Raw genomic sequence first — 19,326 nt, 5'->3', positions numbered from 1 at the left:
TTGCAGTGAGCTGAGATCGCACCACTGCACTCCACTCTGGGTAAGAGAGTGAGACTGCATCTCAAAAACAAAAAAAAAGAAAAAGACACCATATTTATTAGTCATTTACTTTCTTTTAATAGGAAAAGCGTGGTCTTCGAGAAATGCGAGTTCTTGAAAATTTGAAGAATATGATCCATGAAACAAATGAACATACTCTTCCCAAATGTAGAGACACAATGCGGGACAACCTCAGCCAAGTTCTCCAGAGATGTGAGTTAGCGATTTTTTTTTTAATTGCTTTTCATTTCAAATGAATGCTACACCACAATGTATTTTCTTGGGTATTATGGTGAGAAGTGGAGAGGGAAAGTTCTTAACCTGGATATATGAGAGGGAAGCTCAGTTACAGAGAAAGTGGTTTTCTAGTGATTAATGTGTGTTGCCATTAATTAATCTCCAAACAGCATTAATCTCCAAAGTGAGTTGTGTGCATCTGTGGTACACGAGACAGTCTGTTTAGTATGTGAGAAAGTCAAAATATTTTTCACCTATTTTTACAAATTTTTCTTTTTTTTTTTTTGGAGGCACAGTCTCACTCTGCCTCCCAGGCTGGAAGGCAGTGGTGGGATCTCGGCTCACTACGACCTCCGTCTCCCAGATTCAAGTGGTTCTCATGCCTCAGTCTACTGAGTAGCTGGGACTACAGGTGTGTATCACCACGCCTGGCTAATTTTTTTGTTTTTAGTAGAGATGGGGTTTCACCAAGTTGGCCAGGCTGGTCTCGAACTCCTGGCCTCAAGTGATCCACCTGCCTTAACCTCCCAAAGTGCTGGAATTTTTTACAGGCATGAGCCACCATGGCCGTCCTATTTTTACAAAAAAAAATTTATATATATATATATATATATATATATATAAAAATTTGAGGCTGGGCACGGTGGCTCATGCTTGTAATCCTAGCACTTTGGGAGGCCAAGGCAGGCAGACCACGAGGTCAGGAGTTTGAGACCGACCTGGCCAATATGGTAAAACCCCGTCTCTACCAAAAATACAAAAATTAGCCAGGCGTTATGGCACGCGCCTGTAGTCCCAGCTACTTGGGAGGTTGAGGCAGAAGAATCCCTTGAACCCAGGAGGCAGAGGTTGCAGTGAGCAGAGCGAGATGCCATCTCGGAAAAAAAAAAAAAAATTGATGACCAGGAACTGGGAAGATCTGAGATGAAACTTCTTTTTCACACAGGGGACTAGAGGTAGCTTTATTTAGAAAATAATGTTTTCATAAATGTTTATACTTTATCACTTTTTTTCATTAAGTAAAATATTTTAATGTGGAGAGATAGTTGATCAAAATGAATATTTTTAATATCAAACCATAACAAAATAAATAAAAGTTTTATTAGTAACTGATTTAGAAATTTGAAGTATTTAAGAAAATCCAGATTTATATTGCCAATATTCAGCTTGTCCAAGTGTTGTGCAGGAAGGAATTCAAGAGCAACAAGTGGGGATAACGCTGGTAAATAATGATGGGTTACTGAAGTATAAAATGGAAACAGATCTTTCTGAAGGGGAAGAAAAGCCAAAAAAAACCCCATGAAAAACAAAAAAACTGACCTGCAGTAGAATGGCTGGTGAAGAAAGGCAGCAGAGAGATCTTGGTTAATAACTGAATTAAATAAGTCTTTGTGTCCAGGTCCAAGTTAATGCTCTTGTGTGCTCTAATGCTAAAAGGAGGTTGGAAAACATAGATCTCCCAGGTCACATTTGGTTTCTCGGAGTGGAACAGCAGAAGTATAAAATTGGCCTTAGGCTTTTGCATTTTACAACAAACATGCCCTCATTTGTTCATAACCACATCCTTAACCCTGTCAAACATTCTAGTTAGCATGCTAAAAGGAAAACTGCAACAGTTATCAATAAGATGTTTCGTATGCCTTGCAGACATGCATGCACCTTTCCTTTTCCACATTGTAAGTATATAAAACTAAATTTTGTAAAACTGAGTGAAAACTATTTTGACTTACTTCATTCTGGGGCTAAAGTTATTGAAGATGTGAGGACGAGCCTCTTAAAATTACGGTCTTCTCAGTGAAGTACAAAAGTATTACTGATAATTTACAATCCAGATTAAGTGCGTTTTCTTGAAAGGCAGAATTAAAACATAAAAATGTGAAGTTAGTAATTGAGGTTCCATTGTGTGTGGAATACATTGAGTCTTGCCAGCTGTAGAAACCAGGCAATGGCTTTCCAAACAGTTTTCTGCTGGAAGCAGGAAAAGTTTCTGTAGTATGCTCTGACAGAAGTATTTTCTTGTACCTTTTATCGCTGAGTGTCACTGCCTTTAAAACTGATGTAATTTTGAAAATTAGTCTGGGCCAAGCTGTCTTTCATGGCAAATTTCATGTTTAAAAGTGACATTTTAAATTATGTATTGACTTGTTTATTTTCACTACTAATCGATCTGGGAGTTGTGCAAAATCATTTAAGCAAGTTTATGTATAGAATATATTGATCTCAGTATTTAATAGTACAAGACTATTGATAAGTTGGGTTTCATTTTGTGCTTTTTAGTAGAACCATCACATTTATCTCTTCATATACGTGTTTGACACTATGTGTGTGGTCAGCTGTGCCTCTCAGAACACTACAAATGTGGGTCTTACACATTGTTCTGACATTGTGCACAAAACTAACAGATGAAGGGCCAAGAAGGTGGGACCATCTAGAATTCTCTGAATGGAGACCTAGTACAGAACTCAGCTTGGAACCATTTCTGCTTTTGGCTGCATTGCCACCTACTTTGCAGAGTGTCCTGAGATTAGGTGAGCAGAGGCTTTAGAACCAAAACTCTTCTGTAGTTCCTTAAGAACCACAAAAAAGTAAATAGGAGCTCCATCAAGGTATGTAAGAGCAATCCATAAAGTAACTTGTTATGAAGATATAGCCATTACCTTTTTTTCATCCTTGAGACAAGGTGTCTGTGTTCTATTTATTAATTATTTAATAGACTTGTAAATTTCACCACGTTTGGTGTCAGGAGATCTGGTCTTAGTATCAAGGATTCAGCCTTTGATTTTTAGAGAGTAAGGAGGATGGACAGCTTCTAGGTTATTCCTCATTCGAATAAACTAACATGACCATAATAAAAGAATATCCCCTCCCTCCTTGTCTCCCTCTCTCTTTTTAAGAACAGTGACTTTATTTTTGCATTATTTAAAAGTAAAACCTAATGTATTTTAGTAATAAGCAAAAAATAAAGAAGAAAATAAATCGTAAAAAGAAAGAAACAGGCCAGGCATGGTGGCTCACACCTGTAATCCCAGCACTTTGGGAGGCCTAGGCTGGAGGATTGCTTGAAGCCAAGAGTTCAAGACCAGCCTGGGCAACAAAGCAAGACACCCTCTCTCTACCAAAAAAATTGAAAAAAATTAACTAGGTGTGGTGAGGTGCACCTCTAGTCCCAGCTACCTGGGAGGCTGAGGTGGTAGGATTGCTTGAGCCCAGGAGTTCAAGGCTGCAACAAGTTATGATGACGCCACTGCACTCCAGCCTGAGCAACAGAGTGAGATCCTGTCTCTAACCAACAGCAACAACAGCAACAACAACCTACTTTAAAAAGCTGTTGCTTTTTAACTTTGGTGAACACCATTCCAGGCATCTTTATGTGTATTCAGGAACGATGTATGGAGAATGATAGCTGGATAAATGAGCAGGGGAGAGGAGAAGTTGGGGGGAAGGTATGAGAGGGAGAGAAAACATTTGATAAGAATGGGATCATATAACTTTTAAATTAAAGTATTAACTTTAATTTCATTTGAATTAGAACAAAAATTAAAGTAAAATGGAAGACAGTACCTTGAAACAAGTACTTCGTACCATCAAATATAGTAGTTACTAAAAGATCATTATGAGGAAAATAATTATAGAAAACAATTCAAAGTTGTAGTCATGTTGTTTCTGTTCATTTGTATTATGTTCAAATTGTTAGTAGCATTAATTAATGCCTTGCCATGAGAGATGGAGGATTTTCAACCCTCCCTTCCTGCCACTCTTCCACTACTCTCTCACTTGTGAATTTAACTTTGTCAGGGTTTATAATACTTGCTTTCTGTTCTACAGTTAAAATTCTGCCAATGTTTAGTTGTAGACAATTCAATTCCTTTTTTTTAGGCTGAATTGCAGGGGTGTGGTCACGGCTCACGCAGCCTCGACCCCCTGGACTCAGGTGATCCTCCCACCTCAGCCTTCCAAATAGCAGAGACTACAGGTATGCGCCACCATGCTGGCTAATTTTTTCGTAGAGACAGGGTTTGCCATGTTGCCCGGACTGGTCACAAACTCCTGGGCTCAAGCAATCCGCCTGCCTCTGCCTTGCAAAGTGCTGGGGATTACAGGCATGAACCACCACAACCAACCTGATTCAATTCCTTTGTTTCTGATTTTATTTATTGTATCTGTAATGATGTTGTTACAGTTCTCTGTTTCCTTAGCTTTGTAGTTTCATTTTTCATTTCATTCTGTATTTTTATCATCAGGTTTGATCACATTTATTGAGCTTATAATGCTACTTTCTATTGCAAAGGACTTACAGAGACTTTTATTAGGTTTTCTTCCAGGATGGATACTTTGTCTTATCTGTCTTTCATATGTTCTTTTCCTTTCTTTCCTCTCCCCTCCCCTGTCTGTTTTTCTACAAATTAAAGCGTATTAGAGTTCTAACAATTTTGTAATAGAGACGGGGTTTCACCATGTTGGCCAAGATGGTCTCAATCTCTTGACCTCGTGATCCACCTGCCTCAGCCTCCCAAGGTGCTGGGATTACAGGCATGAGCCACCAGGAATCTCAGTTCTTGACTACAATCTGTGTTCCTATTCTTGGTTACCACTTTTCAAAGTTTATTGTATGCAATTATAATTCTTTACTGTTTAGTAAATGGTGAAGTATTTTACCTTTTAAAAAACTTTGTTTTGAGAGTCATCTAAGGGACTGTTTGTGTGATTTTGCTTCACTCTGCCATCTTTACCTAGAAATCTTTAAGAACACACTGTAATTTAAAATACAAACTAATTTATATAGCACTTTACTAGTTAGACTTTTCGCCTGTATTTTTTCATTTTTTTCTCATAACCCAGTGAAATAAGTGTTTATCATCTTCCCTGCCTTATAGTTGAGAAAACTGAAATTTATAGTGGTTGAACACTCCAGATTCTCCAATAATAATTGGAGGAACTATTATGCAAGCCTAGCTCTTCTGCCTCCAGAGCTCAAGTTCCACTTCAGGATGTTACTTCTATGTATCTTTGAAAAGGTAGTAAGAAAAGTCTGCCTTTATTCCTGGATTATCACCTTTTCTTGGATTTCCTCCTACAACGCAGGCTCCTCCTTTTCAGTCTACTTTGTTAGTTCCCACTTACCTTCATGACTTTTAACCTTGGGGCGCTTGCAGGCTTGGTTCGTGACTTCTTTCCTGTTTAAACTCACTTGCTTGGTGAGCTCATACAGAATCACGCCTTTCAGTATCATCTGTATACCAATCAATAATTAAATTCCACATTTGTGGTTTTAGCCTGGTCCCAAATCCCTGTCTTCCCTGTAAGCTCAGGACTCTTGTTGTTCACTGTGGTATCTCAGGCACCTAGAACAGTGCCTGCTACTTTATAGCCACTCAGTAGTTATTTGTTCATTGAAGTGAATGAGTGAGCATTCGGCCAAAATCTGTTCCTAATGCCATGCTGAAATTATTATTTTTTTTTAAAGTTAATACTACATTTACTTAGCTTTTTAAAAATAACTTTACTTTTGTATTTGTATAATGTACATATTTTGAGGGTACTTATGGTAATTTAATGCTTTCATATAATTTGTAAAGACCAAATTAGTGTAATTCACATATTCATCACCTTAAATATTTGTCTTTTCTTTTCACTAAAAACATTCAAATTATTCTCTTCTACCTATTTTGAATTACGTAATAGGTTATTGTAAGCTATAGTCAGCCTACTGATGTATCAAATACTAGGTCTTATTTCTTCCATCAGACCGTGTATTTATATCTATTAATGAACCTGTCTTCATGCCCTCCTCCTCACTATACTTCCTGGCCTCTGGTAGCTACCAATCTACTCTCTATATTCGTGAGATCCATTTCTTTAGCTCTCACGTATGAGTGAGAGCATGCAGTATTTGTCTTTCCGTGCTTGGCTTATTTCACTTAACATAGTAACATCTAGTTCCATCCATGTTGCTGCAGAAGATGGGATTTTGTTCATTTTTATGGCTGAATAATACTCCATTGTGTATACCACATTTTCTTACCCATTCATGGAAATTTAGGTTGGTTCCATATTTTGGCTAGTGCTGCAATACACACGTGAGTGCAGATGTCTCTCTCCTTTTCTTCTAGATATATACCCAGTATTGTGGAATTGCTGGATCATATGGTAGTTCTACTTTTAGTTTTTTGAGGACCCTCCAAACTGTTCTCCATAGTGGTTGTGCTAATTTATATTCTGACCAACAGTGTACGAGAGTTCCCTTTTCTCCACATCCTTGCCAGCATCCATTATTCTTTGTCTTTTTAATAAAAGCCATTTTAACTAGAGATGCTATCTCGTGGGTCTGATTTGCATTTCTCTGACAATTAGTGATCTTGGGCATTTTTTTCATATTCCTGTTGGCCATTTTATGTCTTTTGAGAAATATCTCTTTCTTTTGAAATAGACCTTTGCCTATTTTTAAAATTGGATTCTTTGGGTTTTTTGCTATATTGTTGTTTGAACTCCTTATATATTCTGGTTATTAATCCCTTGTCAAATGAATAGTTTGCTAATACTTTCTTCTCCTGTGGGTTGTCTCTTCAACTTGTTGATTATTCTCTTTGCTTCACGGAAGCGTTTTAGCTTGATGTAATCCCGTTTGTCTGGTTTTGCTTTGGTTGCCTGCTTTTGAGGTCTTACAGAAAAAAGTCTTTGCCCAGACCAGTGTCCTGGAGTGTTTCCCCCTAGAGTTTCTTCTAGTAATTTCATAGTTTCACGTCTTAGATTTAAGTCTTTAATCCATTTTTGTTTGATTTTTGTGTATGGTGAGAGATAGAGGTTTAGTTTCATTCTTCTTCATATGGATATCCAGTTTTCCCAGTCATATTGATATCCAGTTTTCTCAGCACCATTTATTGAAAAGCCTGTCCTTTACCCATTGTATGTTCTTGGTGCCTTTGTTGAAAATGAGCTGGCTATAAGTTTGCGAGTTTATATCTGGGTTATTGATTCTGTGCCATGCATGGTCTGTGTGTTTTTATGCCGGTATCGTGCTGATTTGGTTACTGTAGCTTTGTATTAATAATACGCTTTGTAATCAGGTAGTGTGATGCCTCCAGCTTTGTTCTTTTTGCTCAAAATTGCTTTGATTATTCAGGGTCTTTCGTGGTTCTGTATAAATTTTAGGGTTTATTTTTCCTATTTCTATGAAAAATGTCATTGGTATTTTGATAGGGATTGCATTGAGTCTGTAAATTGCTTTGGGTATAATTGTCATTTTAATGGCATTCTTCCAGTTATGGAGCATGGATATCTTTCCATTTTTGTGTGCCCTCTTCAATGTTTTTCATCATTGTTTTATAGTTTTCCTTGTATAGATCTTTTACTTCTTTGGTTCAATTGATTCCTAGCTATTTTATGTTCTTTGTAGCTATTGTAAACAGGATTGCTTTCTTGATTTCTTTTTCAGATTGCTTGCTGTTGGCGTATATAAATGCTATGGATTTTTGTATGTTGATTTTGTATCCTGCAACTTTACTGAGTACATTTATTAGTTCTAAGAGCTTTTTGGTGAGTCAGTAGGTTTTTCTAAATGTAAGATCATGTGATCTGCAAACAAAGATAATTTGACTTAATACCTTTCCAATTCGTGTGCCCTTATTTCTTGCCTAATTGCTTTGGCAGGACTTTCAGTATTATGTTGAATAAAAGTGGTGAATGTGAGCATCCTTTTCTTGTTCCAGATCTTATAGGAAAGCCTCTCAGTTTTTCCTCGTTCAATATGTTAGCTGTGGGTTTGCCATATATGGCCTTTATTGTTTTGAGCTATGTTCTTTTTATACCCAGTTTGTTGAGAGCTTTTATCATAAAAATGTTGGATTTTATCAAATGCTTTTTTAGCATCTATTGAAATTACCATATGGTTTATTTATAGATTTGCATATGTTGAACCATCCTGGCATTCCTGGGATAAATCCCACTTGACCATGGTGAATGATCTTTTTAATGTGTTGTTGAATTTGGTTTGCTACTACTTTGTTGAGGATTTTTGCCTTTACATTCATTAGTGATACTGTGTGTAGTTTTCTTTTTTTTTTCTTGTTTTGTCTTTGTCTGATTTTGATATCGAGGTAATGCTGGCCTTGTAGAATGAGTTTGGGAATATTCTCTCCTCTTCAAGTTTTTTGAAGAACTTGAGTAGAATTGGTGTTAAATTGTCTTTAAATGTTTGTTGGAATTCAGCAATGCAGCCATCAAGTCCTGGGCTTTTCTTTGACAGGAGACTTTATCATGGCTTCAGCCTTGTTATTCATTATTAGCTTGTTGAGGCTTTCTGTTTCCTCATTTTATTTGTGCTTGGTAGCTTGTATGTGTCTAGGAAATTATCTATTTCTTCTAGCTTTTCCAATTTGTTGGTGTATAGTTGTTGATAATCGTTTAATGATTCTTTGATTTTTTTAGCCTCAATTTTATTTATTTCTGCTCTGGTCTCTATTATTTCTTTCCTTCTACTAATTTTGGGTTCCTTGAAGTTCAATGTTAGGTTGTTTATTTGAAGTCTTTCTATTTTTTCGATACAAGCTTTTGTTGCTATAAATTTCCCTCTTAGTACTGTTTTTGCTGTATCTCATAGATTTAGGTATGTTGTGTTTTCATTTTATTTGTTTCAAGAGATTTTTAAATTTCCTTCTTAATTTCTTACCTGACCCATTGGTTGTTCAGAAGCCTGTTGTTTGCTTTCCACGTGTGTGTGTATTTTCCAAGTTGCCTCTTGTTGTTGATTTTTAATTTTATTCCATTATGATCAGAAAATATACCTGATAATGTCGTCTATCTTTTTGAATTTGTTAAGACTTGTTTTGTGGCCTAAGATGTGATCTGTTCCAGAGAATGTTCTGTGTTCTGATGAAAAGAACATGTAACCTGCTGCAGTTGGGTGAAGGTTCTGTAAGTGTCACTAAGGCCTGGTGGAGTTTGTAGTTGAACTCTCCAATGTTTCTCTGTTGATTTTGTCTGGATGATCTGTCCATTACTAAGTATGGGAAGTTGAAGTCTCCTGCGGCTATTCTGTTGCTTTCTGTCTCTCCCTTTAGATCTATTAATGTTTGCTTTATGTACTTGGGAGTTCCAGTGTTGAGTACATAGATATTTATAATTGTTACACCCTCTTGCTGAACTGACCCCTGTATGATTATATAGTGACCTTGTCTCTTTTTACAGTCTTTGATTTGTAGTCTGCTTTATTTGATTTAAGTGTAGTTACTCCTGCTCTTTTTGGTCTCCAGTTGCATGGAATATCTTTTTCTGGTTGCATGGAAATGTAAAGCCTAACTGACATTTACTGAACATTTCACCCAACTGCTGAAGAATATGTGTTCTTTTCATCAGCACATAGAACTTGCATGTCTTTATAGGTGAAGTGCCTTTCTCATAGGCAGCATAGAGATGGGTCTTGTTTATTCAGCCACTCTATGCCTTTAAAAAAAAAAAATGGATTCTTATTCCTTTTTAAAAATAGACTTTTGGGGAACAGTGGTATTTGGGTATATGGATAAGTTCTTAAGTGGTGATTTCTGAGATTTTGGTGCACCCATTACTTGAGCAGTGTACACTGTACCCAATGTGTAGTTTTTTATCCCTTGCCTCTCTCCTATCCTTCCCCGAGTCCCCAAAGTTCACTGTATTATTCTTATGCCTTTGTGTCCTCATAGCTTAGCTCCCACTTATAAGTGAGAACACAACGACATTTGGTTTTCTCTTCCTGAGTTATTTTACTTAGAATGATGGTCTCTAATTCCATCCAGGTTGATGCAAATGTCATTATTTCATTCCTTTTTATGGCTGAATAGTATTCCACAGTGTGTGTGTATATCTGTGTGCATGTGTGTATGTATATATATATACACCACATTTTCTTTATCCACTTGTTGATTGGTGGGCATTTGGGCTGGTTCCATATTTCTGCAATTGCGAATTCTGCTGTTATAAACATGCGTGTGCAAGTGTCTTTTTCGTATGATGACTTCTTTTCCTCTGGGTAGATACCCAGTAGTAGGATTGCTGGATCAAATGGTAGATCTACTCTTAGTTCTTTAAGGAATCTCCACACTGTCTTGCATGGTGGTTGTACTAGTTTACATTCCCACCAGCAGTGTAAAAGTGTTCCCCTTTCACCACATCCACGCCAACATCATTTTTTTTTATTATTATACTTCAAGTTCTAGGGTACATGTGCACAACGTACAGGTTTGATACATAGGTATCATGTGCCATGTTGGTTTGCTGTACCCATCAACTTGTCATTTACATTAGGTATCTCTCCTAATGCTATCCCTCCCCCAGCCCCCGACCCCACAACAGGCCCCGGTGTGTGATGTTCCCTGCCCTGTGTCCAAGTGACCTCATTGTCAATTCCCACCTATGAATGAGAACATGCGGTGTTTGGTTTTCTGTCCTTGTGATAGTTTGCTGAGAATGATGGTTTCCAGCTGCATCCATGTCCCTACAAAGGACATGAACTCATCCATTTTTATGGCTGTATAGTATTTCATGGTGTATATGTGCAACATTTTCTTAATCCAGTCTATCATTGATGGACATTTGGGTTGGTTCCAAGTATTTGCTATTATGAATAGTGCTGCAATAAACATACGGGTGCATGTGTCTTTATAGTAGCATGATTTATAATCCTTTGGGTATATATCTAGTAATGGGATGCCTGGGTCAAATGGTAATTCTAGTTCTAGATCCTTGAGGAATTGCTATACTGTCTTCTACAATGGTTGAACTAATTTACACTCCCACCAACAGTGTAAAAGCATTCCTATTTCTCCACATCCTCTCCAGCACCTGTTGTTTCCTGACTTTTTAATGATCGCCATTCTAACTGGTGTTAGATGGTATCTCATTGTGGTTTTGATTTGCATTTCTTTGATGACCAGTGATGATGAGCATATTTTCATGTGTCTGTTGGCTGCATAGATGTCTTCTTTTGAGAAGTGTCTGTTCATATCCTTTGCCCACTTTTTGATAGGGTTGTTTGTTTTTCTCTTGTAAATTTGTTTGAGTTCCTTGTAGATTCTGGATATTAGCCCTTTGTCAGATGGGTAGATTGCAAAAATTTTCTCCCATTCTGTAGGTTTCCTGTTCACTCTGGTGGTAGTTTCTTTTGCTGTGCAGAAGCACTTTAGTTTAATTAGATCACATTTGTCAATTTTGGCTTTTGTTGCCATTGCTTTTGGTGTTTTAGCCATGAAGTCCTTGCCCATGCCTATGTCCTGAATGGTATTGCCCACATTTTCTTCCAGGGTTTTTATGGTTTTAGGTCTAAAATTTAAGTCTTCAATCCATCTTTAATTAATTTTCGTATAGGGTGTAAGGAAGGGATCCAGTTTCAGCTTTCTAAATATGGCTAGCCGATTTTCCCGGCACCATTTATTAAATAGGGAATCCTTTCCCCATTGCTTGTTTTTGTCAGGTTTGTCAAAGATCAGATGGTTGTAGATGTGTGGCATTATTTCTGAGGCCTCTGTCCTGTTCCATTGGTCTATATATCTGTTTTGGTACCAGTACCATGCTGTTTTGGTTACTGTAGCCTTGTAGTATAGTTTGAATGCCTCCAGCTTTGTTCTTTTGATTTAGGATTGTCTTGGCAATGCGGGCTCTTTTTTGGTTCCATATGCACTTTAAAGTAGTTTTTTCCAATTCTGTGAAGAAAGTCATTGGTAGCTTGAAGGGGATAGATTGAATCTGTAAATTACTTCGGGCAGTATGGCCATTTTCATGGATATTGATTCTTCATGAGCATGGAATGTTCTTCCATTTGTTTGTGTCCTCTTTTATCTCATTGAGCAGTGGTTTGTAGTTCTCCTTGAAGGTCCTTCACATCCCTTGTAAATTGGATTCCTAGGTATTTTATTCTCTGTGTAGCAATTTTGAATGGGAGTTCACTCATGATTTGGCTCTCTGTTTTTCTGTTAATGGTGTATAGGAATGCTTGTGATTTTTGCACATTGATTTTGTATCCTGAGACTTTGCTGAAGTTGCCTATCAGCTTAAGGAGATTTTGGGCTGAGACAATGGGGTTTTCTCAATATACAATCATGTTATCTGCAAACAGGGACAATTTGACTTCCTCTTTTCCTGATTGAATACCCTTTGTTTCTTTCTCATACCTGATTGCCCTGGCCAGAACTTCCAACACTATGTTGAATAGGAGTGGTAAGAGAGGGCATCCTTGTCTTTTGCCAGTTTTCAAAGGGAATGCTTCCAGGTTTTGCCCATTGAGTATGATATTGGCTATGGGTTTGTTATAAAATAGCTCTTATTATTTTGAGATACGTTCCATCAATTTAAAAAATTTTTTTAAAATGATGGCCATTCTTGCACCAGTAAGGTGGTATCAAATTCTGGTTTTGATTTGCATATCCCCAAAAATTATTGATGTTGAACATTTTTCATGTTTGTTGGCCATTTGTATATCTTCTTTTGAGAATTGTCTATTCACGTCCTTAGCCCATTTTTGATGGCATCGTTTTTCTCTTGCTGATTTGTTTGAGTTCTTTGTAGATTCTGCATATTAGTCTTTTGTGGGGTGCATAGTTTGCAAAGATTTTTTTCCTACTCTGTGGGTTGTCTGTTTGCTGATTATTTCTTTTGCTGTGCAAAAGCTTTTTAGTTTAATTGAGTCCCATCTATTTATCTTTGTTTTTGTTGCATTTGCTTTTGGGTTCTTGGACATGAAGTCTTTGCCCAAGCCAGTGTCTAGAAGGGTTTTTCCACTGTCATCTTCTAGAATTTTTTTTTTTTTTTGAGACGGAGTCTTGCTTTGTCGCCCAGGCTGGAGTGCAGTGGCCGGATCTCAGCTCACTGCAAACTCCGCCTCCCAGGTTTACGCCATTCTCCTGCCTCAGCCTCCGAGTAGCTGGGACTACAGGCGCCCGCCACCTCCCCTGGCTAGTATTTTGTATTTTTTAGTAGAGACAGGGTTTCACCGTGTTAGCCAGGATGGTCTCGATCTCCTGACCTCGTGATCCACCTGTCTCGGCCTCCCAAAGTGCTGGGATTACAGGCTTGAGCCACCGCGCCCGGCCATCTTCTAGAATTTTTATGGTTTTAGGTCTTAGATTTAAGTCTTTGATCCATCTTGAGATGATTTTTGCATAAGGTGAGAGACGAGGATCCAGTTTCATTCTTCTACATGTGACATGCCAATTATCCCAGCAACATTTGTTGAATAGGGTGTCCTTTCCCTAGTTTATGTTTTTGTTGTCTTTGTCAAAGATCATTTGGCTGTAAGTATTTGGCTTTCTTTTTGGGTTCTCTATTCTGTTCCATTTGTCTGTGTGCCTGTTTTCATGCCAGTTCCATGCTGTTTTGGTGACTATAACCTTGTAGTGTAATTTGAAGTCAGGTAATGTGATGACCTCAGGTTAGTTATTTTTGCTTAATCTTGCTTTGGCTATGTGGGCTCTTTTTTGGTTCCATCTGAATTTTAGGATTTTTTTTCTAGTTCTGTGAATATTGATAATGATATTTTGATGGGAATTGCATTGAATTTGTAGATTGCTTTTGGCATTATGGAGATTTCACAATATTTATTCTACCCATTCCTGAGCATGGGATATGTTTCCATATGTGTTGTCTGTGATTTCTTTCAGCAGTGTTTTGTAGTTTTCCTTGTGGAGGTCTTTCACACCCTTGGTTAAGTATATTCCTAAGTATTTTGCTTTTTTGGCAGCTATTCTAAAAGGGGTTGAGCTCTGAATTAGATTCTCAGCTTCATTGCTATTGGTGTATAGCAGTGCTCCTAATTTGTGTACATTGATTTTGTATCCTGAAACCTTCTGAATTCATTTATCAGTTATAGGGGCTTTTTGGATGAGTCTTAAGGGGTTTTTAGGTATACAATAATATCATCAGCGACCACTGACAATTTTACTTCCTCTTTACCGATTTGGATGCCCTTTCTTTCTCTTGTCTGACTGCTCTGGCTAGAACTTCCAGTACTATGTTGAATAGAAATGGTGAAAGTAGGCATTCTTGTCTTGTTCCGGTTCTCGGGGAGAATGCTTTCAAGTTTTCCCATTCAGTATAATGTTGACTGTGGATTTGTCATAGATGGCTTTTTTACCTTAGGGTATGTCCCTTCTATACCAGTTATGCTGAGGATTTTAATCATACAGAGATGCTGGATTTTGTCAATTGCTTTTTCTGAGTCTGTTGAGATGTGATTTTCTTTTTCTCTTTTTTAGACTGTCGCTCTGTCACTCAGGCTGGAGTGCAGTGGCGTGATCTTGGCTTACTGCAACCTGTGTCTTCTGGGTTCAAGCGATTCTCCTGCCTTAGCCTCCCAAGTAGCTGGGATTACAGGCGCCTGCCACAATACCCAGCTAATTTTTCTATTTTTAGTAGAGACAGGGTTTCACCATGTTGGTCAGGCTGGTCTCAAACTTCTGACATCAAGTGATCTGCCTGCCTTGGCATCCCAAAGTGTTGGGATTACAGGAGTGAGCCACTGTGTCTGGCCTTTCTTGAGCTCACTGACTCTCCTCTGCTTGATTCATTCTACTGCTGAGAGTCTCTAGTGAATTTTTCAGTTCAGCAAATGTATGTCCCAGTTTCAAGATTTCTGTTTGATTTTTTAAAATTGTTTTAATCTGACTGGGTGTGGTGGCTGACACCTGTAATCCCAGCACTTTGGGAGGCCAAGGCGGGTGGATCATGAGGTCAGGAGTTTGAGACCAGCCTGACCAACATGGTAAAACCCCATCTCTATTAAGAATACAAAAATTAGCTGGGCATGGTGGTGCACGCCTATAGTCCCATCTACTCAGAAGGGTGAGGCAGGAGAATCACTTGAACCCAGGAGGCAGAGGTTGTGGTATGCTGAGATTGTGCCACTGCACTCCAGCTTGGGCAACAGCTGTCTCAAAAGAAAAAAATCTATTTTAATCTCTTTGTTAAATTTCTGAATTATTTTTTCTGTGTTATCCTGGAGATCACTGAGTTTCCTTAAAACTGCTATTTTGCGTTGTTGGTCAGAGAGTTCATTTATTGCCATCTCACTGAGGTCATTCACTGACTGGTTCTTTGCTTTGTCTGTTTAGGGAGGTCTTCAGACGTTCCTTGTTTGCTGTTGTTTCTTGTGGATGTACATCTGTGTCTTTGCATTGAAGCATTAGTTATTTATTCCCATTTCCTCTGTCTTGTTTCTGTTTTTATTGGATCTGTTTGCTTAGAGATTCTTTGTATTTTACCTGCAGATTTCTTTTTTCTTTCACTAGGTCACTGCTTCTTTTCAGCACTAGATGGCATCTTAAACCCGTCTGCCTTAGTTCTAGTAAACAATCAAAATGCCACTCATCTTGAATAGGGGAGGTCCCCAAAGGGATATCTTGTTAGTGTGGGAAGGCTGGCTAGGCAGCCTCTGTGCCCAGGGCACCTGTGGAACGAATCTCCTGCAGTGTGGTGCTGCTGAGCAGCCACTTTGATTTGATGTCTTCTTTGGCTGAGTTACAGAACAGAGTTTCTAAAAGGCTGGGGGTGGAAGTGGCACCTCTCTCCTTTATCTCTGGCTGTCCTCGAGGATATATCTGCCTCTAAGGTATCACCAATTCTTTCCGTGGGTTAAGGCAGGGACAGTTCTCCTGCCAGGGAGCCCAAGATGGTGGGGAAGCTGATCGTCCACCGTGATCCCTCTTTTAGCATAGAAACCATGAGTCAGGGAAATTTCCCATGTGCTTGGTGCCAAGGCAGGTTGGGGAAGGAATGGTACAGAGATGGAAGTGCGATTCTGTTCCTGTCTCCTCAGAGTGTTTTCATGTCTCTGTGGCCCTGAGAACTGTCTCATCCTCATGTTTGAGTTCTGGGGTATTGCTGGCACTGTGTACCTGATTTTCGTTTTCTGTTGTGGAGAGTGAAGCTAGCTCGCTTCTATACCCGCATTTTGGAACTGCAAGTCCTGAAATTATTTTCTTATGTGTGTGTTTGAGGTTTACGTATAGACACCATGATAGAATGAATTTGTTTCTCTTTTATGTGAGGAAAATAGGACATTGTTAACTGTTGTGCGTGGCACAGATCTACTTGAATAATCTTTTGGTTAAGAGAAAAGCACTTGATAAATTCTTGACTTTTTTTTTTAAGTCTCTCCTAAAACACTGAGACAACAGGGCAGATGGCTTCGTACTTAGTTATACAACCAGTAAGTGATGCAGATGTGATGGGAAGGTTCAGAGAAATGGGCCTTCTTGGTGTCACTAATTGATCAAAAAGGGAATGTTTGGTGCAGTATGGTGATTGTCTTCAACTTTAGAAAAGCAAGTTCATAAATTCAGAAAGTAAACCTTTTCCATTGTGTGCCTGAAGAGTTAAAAGGCAAATTGCTTCAAAGGGACTGTGATTTCTGAAAGTGGATATTCTGTCTAAACGTAGCAATCCTGATGCGGAACAGAAGTGCACTTTTGTCAGATGTGTTCTGATTACAATTTTAAAGGACGTTACAAATCACAAAGTAGGTGGCAGAAGCCTGTAACTCTTCTTTTAGGTTAGGCTCAGAATCTTCTGAAAGTGATGAAGCTCCTAACAGCTGCCAAATGGATTTTAAGTTATGTTCGCAGAGCCAGTGGGGGAAAAAACCAGCCCAGGAAATGATAGAAGCACTGCTTGGGAAAGATGATGTCATATTAATATGCCACAGAAAGAAGGCAGATCTGATCAACTTTTTTTTAAAAAAATATTTTATTAAAAAAAATGATTGGGAACCTAATTTTCAGTACTTAAATATTACTTTTGATATAGCTAAAATTAATGGTTACTGATAAAAACACAACTTTTTGAAAACAAAATTCTTCTCTTTTACCATATTCCCAGAGGGAAAGGCCTAACATTTCTCTGAAAGAGAAATCACAGTCCCTGCCCTATTGTGGAACTTGTGACCTAGTTGGGGCCGGATTGGGGTGGGGTGGGAAGACATAATTTTAAAACAATTAGACAAACCTCCAATTTCAGCAAATGCAAGATATTAATAAATGGTAGGATACACACACACATCTGATAAAGGAATTTCAAATAGGGAAAATCCTCAGAGGGAAGAGACTAATCAGGAGGGCTTTATGAAGACAGTAAACCTTGAACTGGGCTTTTGAAACAAAACAGTTTAATTAGTGAAAAGAAATAAGGAAAGGATTTTCTTTACGGATAGTACAATAAATAGAATATTGGTAACAGTGAACAGTTCTTGATTGCTTATTTTATATATATATACACATACACACACACACACACACACACACATATATATATATATTTATTTATTTATTTTGAGATGGAGTCTCACTCTGTCACCCAGGCTGGAGTGCAGTGGCACGATCTTGGCTCACTGCAACCTCCGCCTCCCAGGTTCAAGCGATTCTCTTGCCTCAGCCTCCCAAGTAGCTGGGACTACAGGCGTGTGCCACCGTTCTCAGCTAATTTTTGTATTTTTAGTAGAGACAGAGTTTCACCATGTTGGTCAGGCTAGTCTCGAACTCCTGACGTCAGGTGATCCGCCCGCCACAGCCTCCCAAAGTGCTGGGATTACAGGCGTGCGTGAGCCACCGCGCCCGGCCTGACTGCTTATTTTATATAAAGAACTACTCTAAGTGGTTATCATTATTAATATTGAAATTATTTACTTTTAAGCATAGTACGTACTGTGTTCTCATTTAAATTTTATGTCACTTCTGAAGCCCTGTCATTAGTAATTATGTTCATATTACAGATGAGGAACTAAGGTGCTGAGAGATAGGAGCGCCAACAAGAACAGTGCCTGGCACAAAGCAAATGCTCAGTAAACATTTGACAAATGAATAATTGAGCAAGCAAACATGCCCAAGATCATTCACACAACTGAGTGCCAAATTTGACTGACTAAGGCTCACTCTTAGCCTGCACACTACATGTCTTTATTTGGATGAAGTAAGTGAGAACATTTATGGACAGAAAAAAATGCGTCTGGCAGATGAAAAGGTTTAAATAAGGGAAGAATTACAACTGGTTTCACTGATGAAATAATTAAAGAGGCAGTAGAGTGTTGATAGTAAGAGCCAAGTCTTTAGAGCCAGAAAGATCTGATTTGAAATCCTGTTTCCTGTACTTATTAGTTATATAACCTCCTTGATTGACAGCTTCACCTCTCTTTACCTCAGTTTTGTCATCTGTAAAATGGAATAGTGATCATTTTCTAATACGAATGTGGGATTAAGAGGGATAATACATAGATCTTGGCACTTAGTAAATACTCAATAAATAATTAGAATAATTATTACTAGCAGTTAGTTCTTGAGAAAGAGAAATGACTTAATGGAGATGGTCTAGAGGAAGCTGAATCTTGCAGTGGCAGCTGAGATAAATTAGAAATCAAGAGAGCACAGGCAAGAAGAGTAGAAAGGTGTTGATGTCATGTAGTTACCAGGTACTGCAGTGAGAGAGCAGTAGTATGAATGAGACAAAGGGGGAACGGTGGGGACAGACAGACAATGTAACGTCATAATCAGAATGTTGTGATAAATTTATCGGCATTTTATATCTTTTTGGAGAATTCTGAGGTGGTCGTAGACAGTCTGTCATTGGAGTTAGTATTTAAATGTCCTTCAGCTTATAGCTCAAAGCTCAAGAATTATTGTTCTAATTATGACATCCTGAATATATTGGCAAAACTTACTTTCCCTTTCTGGCCATCTCACCACCACCAAAATAATGTCAGTTTTCTCATAGTTTTTTGAGATCTAAAACAATCCACATGCTCTCCACACATACTCCTCCCCCAGGTATGTGTTTCCTTGAACACGGTCTGCTGACTGAAAACCCATGTCTTTTTTATTTCAGTGCAAGCAGCTAATGATTCAGTCTGTAGACTCCAACAGAGGGAACAGGAACGAAAAAAGGTAAAAGATCATTTAGATAACGGGGCATTTAAGTCTTGGGTGTTTGTTACATTATTAGCAATTGCTTTTGATCAGAAAATTCTCTGAATGCAGTGATTTTTACATATTTTAAAATGGCTGATTCATTGAAGATGTGTTGAGAAGGTATGGTCACGTGGTC

The 19,326-nt window shown here is 38.3% G+C and overlaps 1 protein-coding gene across 4 annotated transcripts in view; it reads left to right on the top strand.

The window, feature by feature from the left end:
• BLOC1S5 (biogenesis of lysosomal organelles complex 1 subunit 5) overlaps nt 1-19,326 on the top strand; it is a 995,078-nt gene that overhangs the window by 962,740 nt on the left and 13,012 nt on the right. For 3 of the 4 annotated variants that reach the window (XR_007724991.1, XM_050787464.1, XM_050787463.1), the window contains 2 exons: nt 123-252; nt 19,108-19,166. Coding sequence is in view for 3 of the 4 variants with exons in the window: in XM_050787464.1 (XP_050643421.1) it covers nt 123-252; nt 19,108-19,166 (189 nt within the window). In the remaining variant the exon portion in view is untranslated. The remainder of the gene's footprint in view (nt 1-122; nt 253-19,107; nt 19,167-19,326) is intronic. The other variant, XM_050787465.1, reaches the window with a different exon arrangement.

The sequence above is a fragment of the Macaca thibetana genome, chromosome 4 (genome assembly GCF_024542745.1).
Source record: "Macaca thibetana thibetana isolate TM-01 chromosome 4, ASM2454274v1, whole genome shotgun sequence".
NCBI classification, from domain to species: Eukaryota; Metazoa; Chordata; class Mammalia; order Primates; family Cercopithecidae; genus Macaca; species Macaca thibetana.
This window is presented reverse-complemented; position numbering and strand designations above follow the sequence as displayed.